The sequence below is a fragment of the Meleagris gallopavo genome, chromosome 3, assembly GCF_905368555.1.
Source record: "Meleagris gallopavo chromosome 3, MGAL_WU_HG_1.1, whole genome shotgun sequence".
Taxonomy (NCBI): Eukaryota; Metazoa; Chordata; class Aves; order Galliformes; family Phasianidae; genus Meleagris; species Meleagris gallopavo.
In genome coordinates, this window is record NC_139406.1 from 8,312,948 (window position 1) to 8,327,377 (window position 14,430).

At 40.8% G+C, this 14,430-nt stretch overlaps 1 protein-coding gene across 1 annotated transcript; it reads left to right on the forward strand.

The window, feature by feature from the left end:
• Positions 1-400: 400 nt before the first annotated feature.
• Positions 401-14,202, forward strand: MYLIP (myosin regulatory light chain interacting protein). Its single transcript, XM_085220159.1, has 7 exons — positions 401-654; positions 1,350-1,540; positions 9,145-9,330; positions 9,814-10,011; positions 10,298-10,462; positions 12,071-12,491; positions 12,834-14,202. The coding sequence occupies exons 1-7, from the start codon at positions 568-570 to the stop codon at positions 12,921-12,923; spliced, it is 1,338 nt and encodes a 445-aa protein (XP_085076285.1). The 5' UTR covers positions 401-567; the 3' UTR covers positions 12,924-14,202.
• Positions 14,203-14,430: the final 228 nt, after the last annotated feature.

The window sequence follows — 14,430 nt, forward strand, 5'->3', positions numbered from 1 at the left end:
AGAAATTGCACGAAATGCCACAGCAAAGGTATGTGTGCAAGCAAAACAGAAATTAAACCCAAACTTTTCCTGCACCCACTCCGAAATAAACTGAAGAACAAGTAGAGAAGGCAAAACATGCCGTGATTTTTATGTTGCTCATCTCCCCGTCATAAAGTCCCTCCAAAGGAACTGTTTTTCTCAAACCCACCCCGCGCTTTCCCCATCCCTACCTCGTCCTTCCTCACCACACCTCCAGGCCGGCAGGGGGCGCCCCACAGCCCAGCCCCGCACCCCAAATCAGCCGCAGCCGTTCTCCTGAGTACAGCGGCGCTGATTGGCGGCGGAGCGGCCCGCAGCGGCGAGCTACGTCTCGCGATTGGTCCGCAGGTGCCGCGCAGGGGGGGGGGGAGGCAGAGGGTATATAAGGAGGGAGCGGCGGCAGCGGAGCGTGGTCAGTCGGAGCGTTGTGGCAGAGAGCGGGCGTGGGAGGCGAGGCGCATCCCGCAGCCACAGCCGCCCTTCCCCGCCGGTGACGGCAGCAGCCGCTCGGTGCGCCCGCGGTGGCGGCGCTGGCCAACCCCAGCCATGCTGTGCTATGTGACCAGGCCGGACGCGGTGGTGATGGAGGTGGAGGTAGAGGCGAAAGCCAACGGCGAGGACTGCCTCAACCAGGTGAGGGGCGTCCCCCGTGGGGCGGGCGGCGGTCTCCCTTTATTTCCCACCTTCTTTTTCCCCCCTCCCTTCCATCTAGGATGCGGGGCTTGCCGTCTCCCTTTCCTCGCCGCTCTCCGGCCCGGCGATGGTTATCGCCTTTCTCCTTCACTTGTGTAAGGGAAGGGCGGGCTGCCGGGGGATGCGGCATGGGTTCGGGAGGCCTCGGCCTCGCCGCTGCAACCCCATCTAAACCCGCCACCCGGGGGGAGGAGGGCACGAGGGGACCCTCTGGCCGCGGCGAGGCAGCCCGGGCAAGACCCGCGGTAGCTGAGGTCGGGTCCAGGTGCGGCAGGGCTGCGGGAAGAGCTGAGCGCCGCTGCCCCGTCTGCGCGTGGCGCCCGAGTAAAGCCGAGCCCCGCCCGGGGAGCGTTGCTGGCTGCGGGGCTCGGGCCTCTGCCCCGAGGGGTCGTGAAGTCCGCGTTGTTCTCGGCCGGTGCGGACGTCGCCTGCTCGCTCTCAGTACTTGTTTACGTACCGCTTCGCACGCTGTTTTTTGAAAAACCTATTAAAAAAAAAAAAACACGCTCGTGTAAAGATACTCGCGAACAAGGTTTCTCGTTTCAGGCTGCTCACGGGCAACTCGATTTTTTTGAGTCGTGGTATCTTTGTCTAATCGTGTTGTTCGTTCCTTATAAAGGGCCTCTTTCTTTCAGGTTTGCAGAAGGTTGGGGATAATAGAAGTTGATTACTTCGGACTGCAGTTCACTGGCAGCAAAGGGGAGAATCTATGGCTGAATCTGAGGAACAGGATTTCCCAGCAGATGGATGGTTTAGCTCCTTATCGGTTTAAATTAAGAGTCAAGTTCTTTGTAGAGCCACATCTTATCTTACAAGAACAGACCAGGTAAGGTAAAGATAGCTGTAAGCAAAGCTAATTTTGTTTTCTGTTTTGTTAATTTGTGAGAATGATGATGCGGAGGCTCTATTTCTTCCATCTTCTGATATTCCCTGTTCAACTTAATTTTAAAAATCCATTGTTTAAAAGTATTCACTTTCTGAAAAGAAAAAGTAAAGGTGTGAGTAGCTAGCAATAAATGAGAAATCAGTGCTGGAAGGAACTAAACTAGCAGTAACAACTTATTTATATGGCAAATTTGTGTCCGATAGTAACCCCAGCTCAATGGTGTTACTGTAGGTCGTTCTAAGGCAGGAAACAATTCCTCCCACAGAGCAAAAACTTGCTGAATTCCTTTTTGTCTGGTATCATGTTACAGTAGCTTTCAAATAGCTACAGGGCCTGTGAGGCTACAAAAGAAACAGCTGTTCTGCTTCTCTAGCCAGTTCTAGTAACTAAATTGTTATACTTCTAGCCAGACTTAAGATTTTGACTCCTTCCATTAGTGAGGAGTGCTTGCTTTCACTCCCTGAGTTTGATTACTGCCTTACCACTTCATCTGCATTTGCTTTCTCTTCAGGGAAAGCTGAATACATAAGTTTAATACTAATCTCTCAACTAATGTTTTTTGTTTTAGGTAGTAAATGGGGCAGTGGGAAATCTAGTGTCTGGGTAGTAGTGCCAAAATGTTTCTGCTATTGGCCTTTATTTGGTACTTACAGAATCAAAACCATAGATACAACACCCTTGTTCTGCACAGAATATTTGTATAATTAATTTGGTCAGAAACTGATGACCTGATTTGGTGTGTATTTCATGGAAAGACATTTTGAGTTTTTCTTTAGTTATGTGTAGGGGTGAGGCTTTGGGGAATGGTCGTTGCTCAATCTGGTTGAAGTTTTCAGAATGCTGTTTGTAGAACTTTATTTATTCTACATAATAGATTTAGTTGGGCAAATACGTTCCAACAAATCCAGGGTTTGATGTGTGCTTTTTTTTTTAAGGAAAATTCTAACTTCTGTTTGGGCTTTTATTGAATGTATTTCCTCAAAAAAAGATTGTCTTAAACATTCTCAGTGAGAGTAAGTTTAAAAAAAAAGTAAATAAAGGATGTTATGTAGAACAGAAGAAGCAACAAGGTCTCATTCTTGATGAGGCAGATGAGATTGCCCCTGAAGGTGTTGGATACATCTCCTCACTCTGACAAAATCAGGGTGAATCCGAGGAAAAGAAGTGCAGGTGTGATTGGTGTTTTGCTGTTGCTGCTAAGTGCTTGTTCTGCTTTACAGGGCTTTTGCAGGCAGCCATCTTCTGACCTTCAATGCCATCAATGCAAGTCTTGGCAGGTTGTCCAAGCTAACAGAGAGCGTGAAGTGGTGAAACATATCCCCAAGGGCCTAGGAGACAGGTTTTATAGCTAGGCTGCAATAGAACTTGTGTGTACATACATCAAAGTCCATGAGTATATTCCACTATAAAGACTTTAAAAGGTTGTGGGTGGGATGAGTTCTCTTTTATGTATGAATTAAGACTGTTCTGAGATATTTTAACAAATAAGTCTAACACAGAGACTCAATCAATGAGAGGTCTGTTAAAATGAGGCTATGGTGAAAATGAATTGATGTTTTTCAGAAAAATGGCTTATCTGGGGCCTTAAGAGTATTCACATTTGCAAGATAATTGCATAAAATGCTAGCTTGAAGTGAACTGTTCAGTCCATATCCAATCAACATGTGCTAAAAGTGCTTGCGTTAAAAATTAAATCCATGTTGCAAAATAGTTTGTGTTGGCTGCATTTTAGTTGTCTGCGCACTAGCCTGCATGTAACAGACCTGGAACTCCATAGTGGTTATGGTTAATGTGTATTTCTGTAGTGCTGGCACTGAGTTGCAGTAAATTTGCTATTCTTTCTCAATCTGCTCAGAATGGTTAAGCCATACACCCCTTGTGCATGTGTAGAATGAAGGGAAAGATAAAAATATGTTGAACCTGTGACTGCATCGGTAGGTGTATCATAGAATAGAGTTAAAATGAGCTGTACAGTTACAAACAACACCTTGCTTCTTACTTTTACTTGCGAAGTCAGTGTTCTGGATGACAAAGAGACGGTTATTCTTGGTTTCCTGTAGCACAGTTACATGCACAGCTGGTATACAAGGAGGGTGTTTCTGGCACTGTTTTGCTCTAGTCTTTGCACGAGGAAAGCTGGGGAAGTCTCAATCCTTATGTTCTGCCTCTGAAGCTGACTTGCCTTGTAGGTGCATCCTGAGACTGCGACTGAAATCTGCAAAGTTGCAAGTAATTGTAAAATCATCTGGTTGTTGTGCTTTGCTGTGACTAATAGCAGATATTGCCACTGAGTTGTTCTTGTTTCTCCATACGCTTGGGATGTTTTGTTGACCTCAGTTTGAGCACTTCATGATAGAGATCTTTGTCTCGCCTTTATGTTTAGAACTTGGCTATATGTTTCTGTTGCTTTTTATTGTTCAGGTTTCTACATGCTGTGCGAGGAGCTGATCTGGTTGCTGAACATCAGCCTGCGCTCCTGATATCTTTCATCACTGGAAGATCGCAGCCTCATGCATTTTTAATATTCTGATGCAAGGAAGCCTTCCTGCCACCAAATGCGAGGCTGTCGCTGCGTCTTTGACCGCTGTGGCAATACACTGCCTTTGCTGAGTGGAAAGCTGAGGAACGGTTATGCTTCGGGGTTTGCAGGAGAGCTGCGTGGGGCGGAACCCTCATAGCCGGGGCGCTCAGGGGCGGTGACCGCGAGTAACCCGAGCGGAGCGCGGCGGTTCCCGCCAATGGGCGGCCCCGGCTCCCCATTGGTGCGTGACTCCCCGGTCTCCGGGCAGAGAGCGGGGCCCGGCGGAGCCAAAGTCCGTGTTTGGGTCATCGCCCAAAAGCAGAAATACTTTTCGAGTGGTAATTGCTTGAGCAATGAAATGTTTACCCACCCCTTTCAGAGTGGGCCGAGGGCTTGTCTTGTGTAATATGACTGAAAAGTATTCTTATGTAAGCTGCGGCAAATTAAACAGTGCGTCTGCTTCTGACAAGACCCAGAGTCTCATGAAGTGTTCAAAATAAGTGTTTTGCTAACTTTTGGATAGGTAATTAGTGCTTTGGAGGCTGCTGTGCGTGCTATTTCCAAGTCTTGCAGTTCTGCTAGCTAAAATGAAGAGTGGGCTTGTAGAACTCCAGTGTTAGATGTACCTGGCCATGAGAAAATAAGGAAAATATCCCATTGTCCCATGCTGGCACAACTGGCATTTGTTACAGTGCAGTAAGGTCTGCTGTAATGGACACCAGAACGAGTGTGGATCTGTCTCTGCAAACAGAGCTGAGTTGCAGTGGGTAACCTTTCACATACTGAGCACAAGTAAGGATAAAGATAGCAGGGAAGGAACGTAACTGTGAGGCCGTCTCTTACATACGGTTTATATCTGCTTTTAAAAATAGAATGATAATCTATTTCCTCAGCGACGTATTTTTAGGGATAACAATCGTGCCTTTGGTTTCTTTAGACTGTGTAGTTGTAAATTACTGCATGGCAGCAATGAGCTTACCCTGGAAGCTCTTTTTAGGGGTGTCATACCCACAGAGGACAGGCAGTTCCTTGGGATGGGTTCTTAGATACTTGCCAGAAGTCTGGCAAATGGATGGGCTCCCCTAATCTGGGAGCTGTTAGTTGTACAAGCACTTTTATTGGTGAAGGATTGAGTTTTGGCACTTCTTCAGCCGTCAGCTGAGTTTAGAACATATCTTTGTATGTAAACTTATCTCTATTTGCACTGTTTTCCTTTGGTTTAAGCAACAGCAGAAAAAGCTGTATGATGAGCCAAATTTTCACTGCAGAATTTTGAGTCCTGAAGTATGTAATTATCTTCAGTAAGTTTTTATGAAGGAGAAATAAGTCTTCTATTGCATATTATATACTTTCCATAACTCTTATTCTGTACAGTCCTTAGTTCTATTCCAACTGATTTGACAATAGGCTGATTCCAACACTTTTCCTTAGAATTATCAATACTTTGCTGTTTTTGGTAGTAGCAATCCATCTGGTCAGCCTGCATATCAGTTCTTTCTGAGAGGAAAGAAGCACTTGATTTGGTACGTGGGTTTGTGACTTATGCCAAAATATATTCAGTATCAAATTACTTATGTGCAACTAGCAAGTACATTAATCATGGCTATGCATTAAATGCTTTAATATTCTCACAGGACTTATATGGTGTGGAAAGTTCTAGGGCAGTATTGTGATGGCTAAAGGAAGATAAAATCACCCATGTAACCAGTGCTTGAGAAAAGCATGTGTGTTCTAACTTTCAGACTGCTTTTTCTTCCCTTTGGGAGGAGGCAGTTCTGTCTGGTGGCTTTGACAAACTTGTTGCTTTGTGGATTTATCAATATTTCTAAGAAGAAATTGGAAGAAGGTCCTCTATAATTGAACATACAGGAATATCTAGCTGGCATGAGGTGTGGGGGGATGGAACTAATGTTCTTTTAAGCTGCACAGACTTCTGTACAAATGCTGTCATGTATAGAATGCAGCATATTTGTGATTGCAGTGGAAGGTTCTGTTTGCTTTTAAAGCATCTTTAGCTGTGATATGTCCCAGTATGCCCGGTGGTGAATGTCAAGGTGATGAGCAGCCACAATAAGAAATGGATGCACTTCTGATGCGTGTCTACTTATGAAGAACTGTTTTCTAAGGAGAGCTAAAGATTAAGTGGAACTTTGGCAAGAGTAGTAACAAAGTGGCAAGATGTACTATAAGAATACTGAAGGGAAGAGGAAAAATGCCTTTCCTTTCAGTTATTTCTTAAACTTCTAGCAGGTAGTAAATATTAACGTACCACATACAACTGAGGTGGTAAATGGTGCAGAAACAAAAGCAATTACTGTCTTATATGGTGGTCAAAATAAAGCATTCTGTCAGCCATGTTGGAAACTCAACAGATTTCAGTTTAAAACAGCTTTAAAATCACTGGGTAAAAATTCTGTTAAGTATATAACACTAATACTAAAATAATTGAAAAATTGTGTGCCCTTCTACTGCCCAGCTTCTATATCTATAGATGCGGTAAAAGCCCACCTTGTTTTTTTTTTTAATATCTAGAGGCTTTTAGAGAGATGGATTAAGTGCTGTCTAATGATTTCAGTAGAATCTCAGCTTAGGTCAGAAACTTATTTACAAAACCTTAAATACTTTCTGGTAAGTAATAGTATCTGTAATATGACTAGCTTTTCTACAGGCAATCTGTTGGGCCCTTTACACTTTGCAGAATTAGATGTCTAACTGCCTCAGGGCTCCTGTTTTTTATTTTGCTGGAGTGTATTCAGCAATGAAAGCACATTCTTTTGCCTTTCTGTTTGAAGATAAAAAAAGGTTATAGTTGTGTATAAAAAGAAAAATCTTTTTATAGTCACAGAATCTGACTGGTGTAATGTTTGTAACCTTGAAGGGTGTTGATTTTTGCAGTGGATATTGATGTATTTTTGGAGAAGCATAATTTAAAAAAAAAAAAAAAGCTGGGTGGAAAGACAGCATTAATTAAAACTGCTTTTTCAGATGTATAAAACACTTGCAGCCCTCATTCTTTCAATTTATAGATGCTTTTTTTCCTGTGATGCATTTGAGGTCCAAAAAAGAAAAACACCAGTGCTGTAGTTTCATCTGTATCTGCAGGAGCGATCTTTTGTTTATTCAGTTCCCCTTCCTTGATGTCAGTAAGGTCTCCCTGCCAGAGCAAAATGTTGGCTTTTCCTTATGTAGTCAATGCTGTCATGTATGCAAAGTACACAAAATGAAGATACAAGTATTTAGGTGTGGCAGATGAAAACATGTCAGCTAATGAGAATAAAATTGACAGTTTCTTCTTTGAAATACTGTAGGTGTAATTAGTATGTAGTTATAAGAACTAGAAAACCTGCTTTCATACTAGCAGGAGCAGAAGTGCATGGAGAAGCCTTTTATTTTAGGAAATGTTGATTGGGATCAAGGAAATGCTTCTGTTTGGATTTATTTTGGCCACCGCTCTTTAATAATTAATTGGGTTGGATTTATGGATAGATTTATGAATGAAGCTTTGAAAGGAGTGTGTACAACCATCCATCCACTCGAAAATCCCCAGCTAGCCTTTCTATGGTTTAAGCCAGAGGGACAGAGATTGTAGCAGAAGTTTGAGACCTCCTACAGGAGGAGCCTAAACAAGGAATAGCCTGCTAACAGGGAGATAGCTGTTGTGTCAAATTCTTCTGTTCCCACTACTCAAATCTGCATTCTGCAGGGGGAAACGCTGACTTCCCTCAGGCCCCCTGAAGCATAGATGTGCATCTAGACATCTCAGTGATGCACTTAGAGCACTTGCCTGGCAGGCAACCACAGCGTTGCTGTAAGTATGCTTCGTGCTGGTTGTAAAGGGAAGTGCTAATGCTGCAACATACTGCTGTAAAAAGTGTAATGGAGAAGTCTATGGGATGAGATCTAATATTTTTCTCCTTTCAGAAGCTGTGGATGTGGGCATTTGGGGGGGCTGGTATTTGTGTTTTCTGAGCTCTGGTTTTTACCATCATAGAACAAAGAATGAGCACATGTTTTGCAAGATATGTAGTGGATCATGCTGGGAAGGTAGCCCTGCAGAACTGAAGTGTGTTATAAGAGGAGCTGCATGTGACATCCAGAGTTGCTTTTGGAAGGAAAATTAATCACTAACCAGTGTTTGAACTTCAGTGATTCAACATAACTTCTTTAAAAAGATTACATTTAATTTTAGAGAAGATAGTTAAATGAAAACATCCTGTCATGGTAGAAGCTATGATGTATCCCTGTGGGTACTAGATTTATTGAAAGCTTTCTCAGTGAAACATAATTACTGCTGCATCTGGCATCCATAAACATGCTGAATATTAAGAAAAAGTGGAAAGAAAGGTATATTTCCTTCCCTGAAGGAAGATTAGGATGAGTTTGCAGAAGTAAAGGTGGACTACAGTGGGAATTAAAGAGCTGCTGTTAGTGATGGTAGAGAATTTGATTTGTCTGACTGGCCTATTAGGTAATTAAGAACAGCTTAGTGAATTTTCCAGCTCATCTCAAACTAGCCTTGATTCCAAGTTACTCTCTTATTCATGCTCCTGACAGAAGTGCCATCTTTAACTGGTGGCAGAGCCTTGCATCTGTGTAGAGGAAGTATGTTCTCCCTTGTGTGATAAAATTACATATGCTGTTTGAGATGCTCTTCACAGGTTTTCTTCTGTAATTTGAAAATAGTAACAGAAGAAAATAATCAAAGGAAATTAACGTATGTGTTTCATTGGTATTTTACTTAGTGAAGTTAGTAAGTGGCCTGAAGTGAAAGCAACTTTTATTAAGACCGATGTTGGAAGTGCTAGCTTCTTTTAATCATGCTTTCAGACATTGTCTTTACTTGTTCTCTCATCTTTAAGAGCACAGCAAGAAGGTGGGCCCCTTTCCCCTGTGCCAGAGTGTTTGTTATACTCACTGGAAATTCTTGATTACCGAGTGCATTTGATGTGTATTTGATACCTATTTTGATTACCAAACATGTTGTATCATCTAATATAAGCAAACATTTCTGATTTCATTGCAGGCATATGTTTTTCTTACATATAAAAGAAGATCTTTTGGCTGGTAATCTTCAGTGTTCTTCAGAGCATGCAATCGAACTCAGTGCATTGTTGGCTCAGATGAAGTTTGGAGATTATAACCAGAACACTGCCAAGTACAATTATGAAGAGCTATGTGCAAAAGAGCTCACCACTACTATTCTGGAGAGGTAAAAAAAAAATATATACATATATACACATATATATATATGTATGTATATATATGCATATATATATATATATAGAAATAAAATAATGGAATAATATGGAAGCCAAAAGCATGGAACTTTGGTTATGTCCTAAGCTGCTGATGCCATAGTGTATCTGGTGGGGCAAAAATGCTTTCCTGTGAATTTTTCATTATGTATTCAGGTGAATACTTAAGGAGAGGGTAACTTAAAAGTGAAGTCTTGGTTGCATTTAGCTTTTATGGTTTTTAAGCAAATTATAGTATTATCTCCAAATATTCTCAGAACGTTTTAGAAATTTTCTATTAAATGTGTCTGACCTGTTTTATCCAGCTGTAGGTTTCCAGTCATTTCAGACCCAGAAGAGTAATCTGTTTAACTAGGTCATCCAAAACCCATGTCACAGCTAGCAGTAGCAGCATGTACTTGAGTTATTTCATCTATCCTTCATCTTTTCACCAACAGCATTATTGCAAAGCACAAGGAGCTGGAAGGTCTAAGTCAAGCTTCTGCTGAATATCAGGTTCTACAGATTGTGACAGCACTGGAGAACTATGGGGTAGAATGGCACTCTGTTAGAGACAGTGAAGGGCAAAAGCTCCTTATCGGTGTTGGACCTGAAGGCATATCCATCTGCAAAGATGACTTTAGTCCTATCAACAGGTATGTCTTATATGGAAGCATTTGTCGTTAGTCAGAATTGCTGTGTGTGCCTCTGGTTTTTACATAAATAGACAAAACTGCTCTGAATTGCTTAAAGGAACTATTGCAGTGTAGGTTGTGAGGGTAGCAACAATTAGTCTTAATACTTCTGAGTTTTATGTACTTGTGAAGCAGTGCCTTCAGTATTACAGACAGTGGTGAAAAGTCATGGTAACTTGTGAGAGTGCACTTTCTGGTTGTGGGAAATGCTCTTTAAATCTAAATAACGTTTTTTTTTCTTTCTTAGGATTGCTTATCCTGTTGTTCAGATGGCAACTCAGTCTGGGAAGAATGTGTATCTGACTGTTACTAAGGAGTCTGGTAACAGTGTTGTTCTCCTGTTTAAGATGATCAGTACAAGGGCAGCGAGTGGACTCTACAGAGCAATTACAGAGACCCATGCGTTTTACAGGTCAGTACTGCCATTTGAATCAACTTAGCTCTTCCCTCAAGGCCAGAAGCTGAATAGGTTTTTGTTCCTTTCCATTCTGTGGGATGGGAGTATTTAAAAAAAACAAAACAAAACAAAAAAACTTTAGTACTCTGCTAAGAATAACAGCATCTTAGGGATAGAAGCTTGCTGTTGTCTTTATTTCATGATACCTTGGGTATGAGCCAAGGTGAGAGCAAAGGAGCAGAGAAGAGCTTCTTTTTCAAAACATGTAGCTGTAGCTCATGCATGTGTACTTGATATGGACTCATTTCTCTTTATTAGGCTACTCTTGTTGCCAGAAGTTCTCTTCCTACAGTTCCTACGATCTTCCTACGTTTCTTCTTGCCTCTGCTTACATACTTAAGATTTTGTTTCATGCCAGGAGCTATCAGTTGTCTTTATCCTTCTGTTCTTTGAGGCAGAGCTGTTATAATCGATTTCTGATGGCTGATTATTTGAAACTACTTCTCCCTGCTATGTGAGGCCCGGCACTGATCAGTAGAAGTAACCATCAGTGATGTTTCTTCACTAAATTAACTACCACATATCAATTATTTAAGAGAAGAATTGAACTTCAGCAGAGGAAGATGGCAAAGACCTGTACAGCTTTTCAGATCAATTTAATACAGTGAGAGTAATTAACATCAACTAGTTGCCTTTCTGACTGCTGCAGCTACTTAGCAGCTAACCACTACTTATTTTGTGAGCATGATGTTAAGCATGACTTGTTCTCCTTAATTATCTGCCCATGCACTTTTATTTTGCATTTTTCTTACTACTTTCTAGGCAATTAAAGCCTTAAATAACTTATTAGACAATCTTAACTGTCTGGTCTTTGTCTCTGCTTGTCATTTCTGCTGTCCTTTGCAGTTTGTGATTGTAATTAAGCAGAATTTTAGCTAGTATTTGCCCATAAGCTTAGATTCTTGGACCTTAAGCCATCTGAGGCTATAGTCCTTTTTTTTTTTTTTTCTTCTCCTTATCCTACATTGTTTAGGAAGGTGACAGTGTCTTAAGCATCTGCAGGTTTAGATCACTGGTCTGTGGTTAGGCTAGCTGAAGCACTCTAGCAAATGGAACTGCATTAATTTAATGCATTCACCCTGATTTACTTCAGATGATGCAGTGCTAGTGTATCAATACTTAGTGTCAAGTAATGCTTTTAACCAAACTTCCACTATGCTAAAACATTTTGAGAGCCTGTTTAGAGAGAGCTGTTGGTTGTTATGCTGGAGGCTATTAATTACAATTATTTAATGTAGCATCAAGGAATTACCATGTGAAGAAGTGCTGCCAGGCAGAATTATGTATTAAACAAGTGTTTGCTGTTTATATTTTATTACCTTGACTCCTTTCAATAAGTTGATTGTTTTACCAGATTTTTGTACCTTTTCAAAGATATTGAATGTCACATTCTCTTCTATCTTAAAAATAGCTTTAAAAATATTATGCAAACAATGTCATAGATCTTAAATATTTCAGACCAGTTTTTGTTTTAATTTCAGGATGTTATTTCAGCTTTAGGAAAAATAATTCTAGAGATGCTTATTAACTAAACAAATTTGCATCTGTCTTATTGTTTTATAGGTGTGACACTGTCACTAGTGCTGTCATGATGCAATATAGTCGAGACTTAAAGGGTCACCTAGCATCTCTCTTCTTGAATGAAAACATTAATCTTGGCAAAAAATATGTCTTTGACATTAAAAGAACCTCAAAAGAAGTTTATGATCATGCAAGAAGAGCTCTGTATAATGCTGGCATTGTGGATCTTGTTTCAAGAAGTGACCAAACCCCACCAAGTTCCCCTCTGAAATCTTCAGAGAGTAGCATGAACTGTGACAATTGCGAGGGTCTTAGCTGCCAACAAACAAAAGCTCTGCAAGAGAAGTTACGGAAGCTAAAGGAGTCCATGCTTTGTATGGTGTGTTGTGAAGAGGAAATAAATTCAACCTTTTGTCCCTGTGGCCATACAGTGTGCTGCAAGGCCTGTGCTGCCCAGTTACAGGTAAGTCCAATGCCATTAAAGCATGAGTTAAAGATGTGGAAGCTTGGTTTTCCTAATACTTACAGTTTCCTGGATTAATCTGTGCACACTGATGTTAGTAAAACTGAGTTTTAAAATAGCTCCGAGTGAGCTAGTTTCAAAGGACATTCTGTTCAGATCAGTTGGAAAGATAAGCTTTAGCTGTGCAAGTTCTATTGTGGTGAGAGTAAGGATGAATGTCAGAATGTCCTGTTTTAAATATGGAGATCACGAAATACTGTTGCGTAAATAGAGCCTCCAGTAAAGGTAGAAATGTTCCAAATATGAAGTAAACTAACCTCTTTATTTTTTTTTTCTTTGCAGTCATGTCCTGTTTGCAGATCTCGTGTAGAGCATGTCCAGCACGTGTACTTGCCAACCCACACTAGTCTTCTCAATCTGACTGTGATATGATCTCTGTACACACTTTAAACCCATCATGTCTTTAAACTGCACTAATACAAATTGCAACCATTGATTGTGAAAAAAGCAATCACTCTGGCACCAATCCATGATGAAAAGCAAAAAATACTGCATTTTTTGAACATAAATATTCTTTGCTCAGCATGCCCAAGATGGTTTGGGACATCTTCTGAGAGCAAAGCTGTTAATTGATTTATGTTACTGAAAAGGAAAATCATGTGTAAGTTTGTAGCATGGCAGTGTTGCCAAAAAGCTAGGGAGCCCTGGAGAAAAGTGGTATATGCATTGTTATACCCAGCAAGAGCAATGCAGCCTTTTATTTTACTCTTCCAATTCTTTTTTTTAGTTCAGTCATTCCATTTATTTTAATAGTAAAACTAGCTTTTACAAATATCAGTTTAGTATGGCTTGTAGCTTCTGCTTTTAGTCAGTTGCTTTAAAGGGGGGAGAATACTGGAAAAAAAAACAAGTTAAGAGTTCATCAAGCAGCTGTGTTCAGTTTTCTTCAGTAGAAAATCCTGATAGCATAGCTTTCAAGGCAGAACAAGTTGGTTAATTTCAAAGTGCTGAGGTTAGATCAGGAGAGTCTTTTAGTTCATAATGTTGCCCTATGGAAAGCACTGTTAAGAGGCTTCATCCACAATTCTCAGGCAAAGTATTCCCAGTATAAACCTGGGAAGATCCATGTCCAGCTTGGAGGGTGATGGCAGCTGCTGCAGTCAGCTGCCCTGAAGTTGACTTTATTGTTGGGGATTGATATCAAGGTGTCAATCGTGTACCATTGTGGTCATGCATAATTTTAAATGCTTTCTTTGGTTAATATCTTTATTGGCTAGGTTATTAATTGCTAAAATGTTTTTATTCTCCACCTCCCCCCTCCTGTTTGGGCATTTGAGACTCCAGTTTCCTAGTATATTCTCCAGGATACAGAGGGAACTAGAGACCATGTTTGGGTGCAATACTGGCTTATTCAAAGCTAGAAAAGTACACTGTCACTTTACTGAATCTTTCTGACTATACTTTTCATATTGCCTTAATGTAGCAGTAATGTGTGTTTATGCATCTGTTTCTTTGCACAGACATTTTGTCAAAATATTAAAACTCTACTTTTTTATGACACATTAGCATATAAACCTTACTCTAAGAGGGTATTTATTTTTTCACTTTGTAAAGAAAATTTTGTTTCCTCATGAAGCAAGAGCTTTTGTCCTATATTGTAGGCAACTTCTGTCTTTTTATATTCAGATTAATAAAGGACTTTAAAAATCTATTTTGTGTTATAGGGCTGTTTTTGTTCTGAAGTCCTTCTGCAGCATTACTGAACTGAAAATATAGTATTTAGTATTGATGTTTGTCAGCTGGATTTTGTGGGTCATGTTCTAAGAGGGGATAAAGTGTGTAGAAATGCTGAGAGAGCAAAGGAAGTGATGTGAATAGCCACCTTTGCTTAGGCAGTGTATTTTACAGCAACTGGAAACTTCCAACTGCAAAATAGCCT

What these genes read in the sequence shown, in the direction of transcription:
- MYLIP (XM_085220159.1), top strand. Translation starts at nt 568, where the DNA reads ATGCTGTGCTATGTGACCAGGCCGGACGCGGTGGTGATGGAGGTGGAG. An exon ending in ATCTTACAAGAACAGACCAG is followed by an intron (nt 1,541 to 9,144) that starts GTAAGGTAAAGA and finishes ATTTCATTGCAG; the next exon opens with GCATATGTTTTTCTTACATA. An exon ending in ACCACTACTATTCTGGAGAG is followed by an intron (nt 9,331 to 9,813) that starts GTAAAAAAAAAA and finishes TTTCACCAACAG; the next exon opens with CATTATTGCAAAGCACAAGG.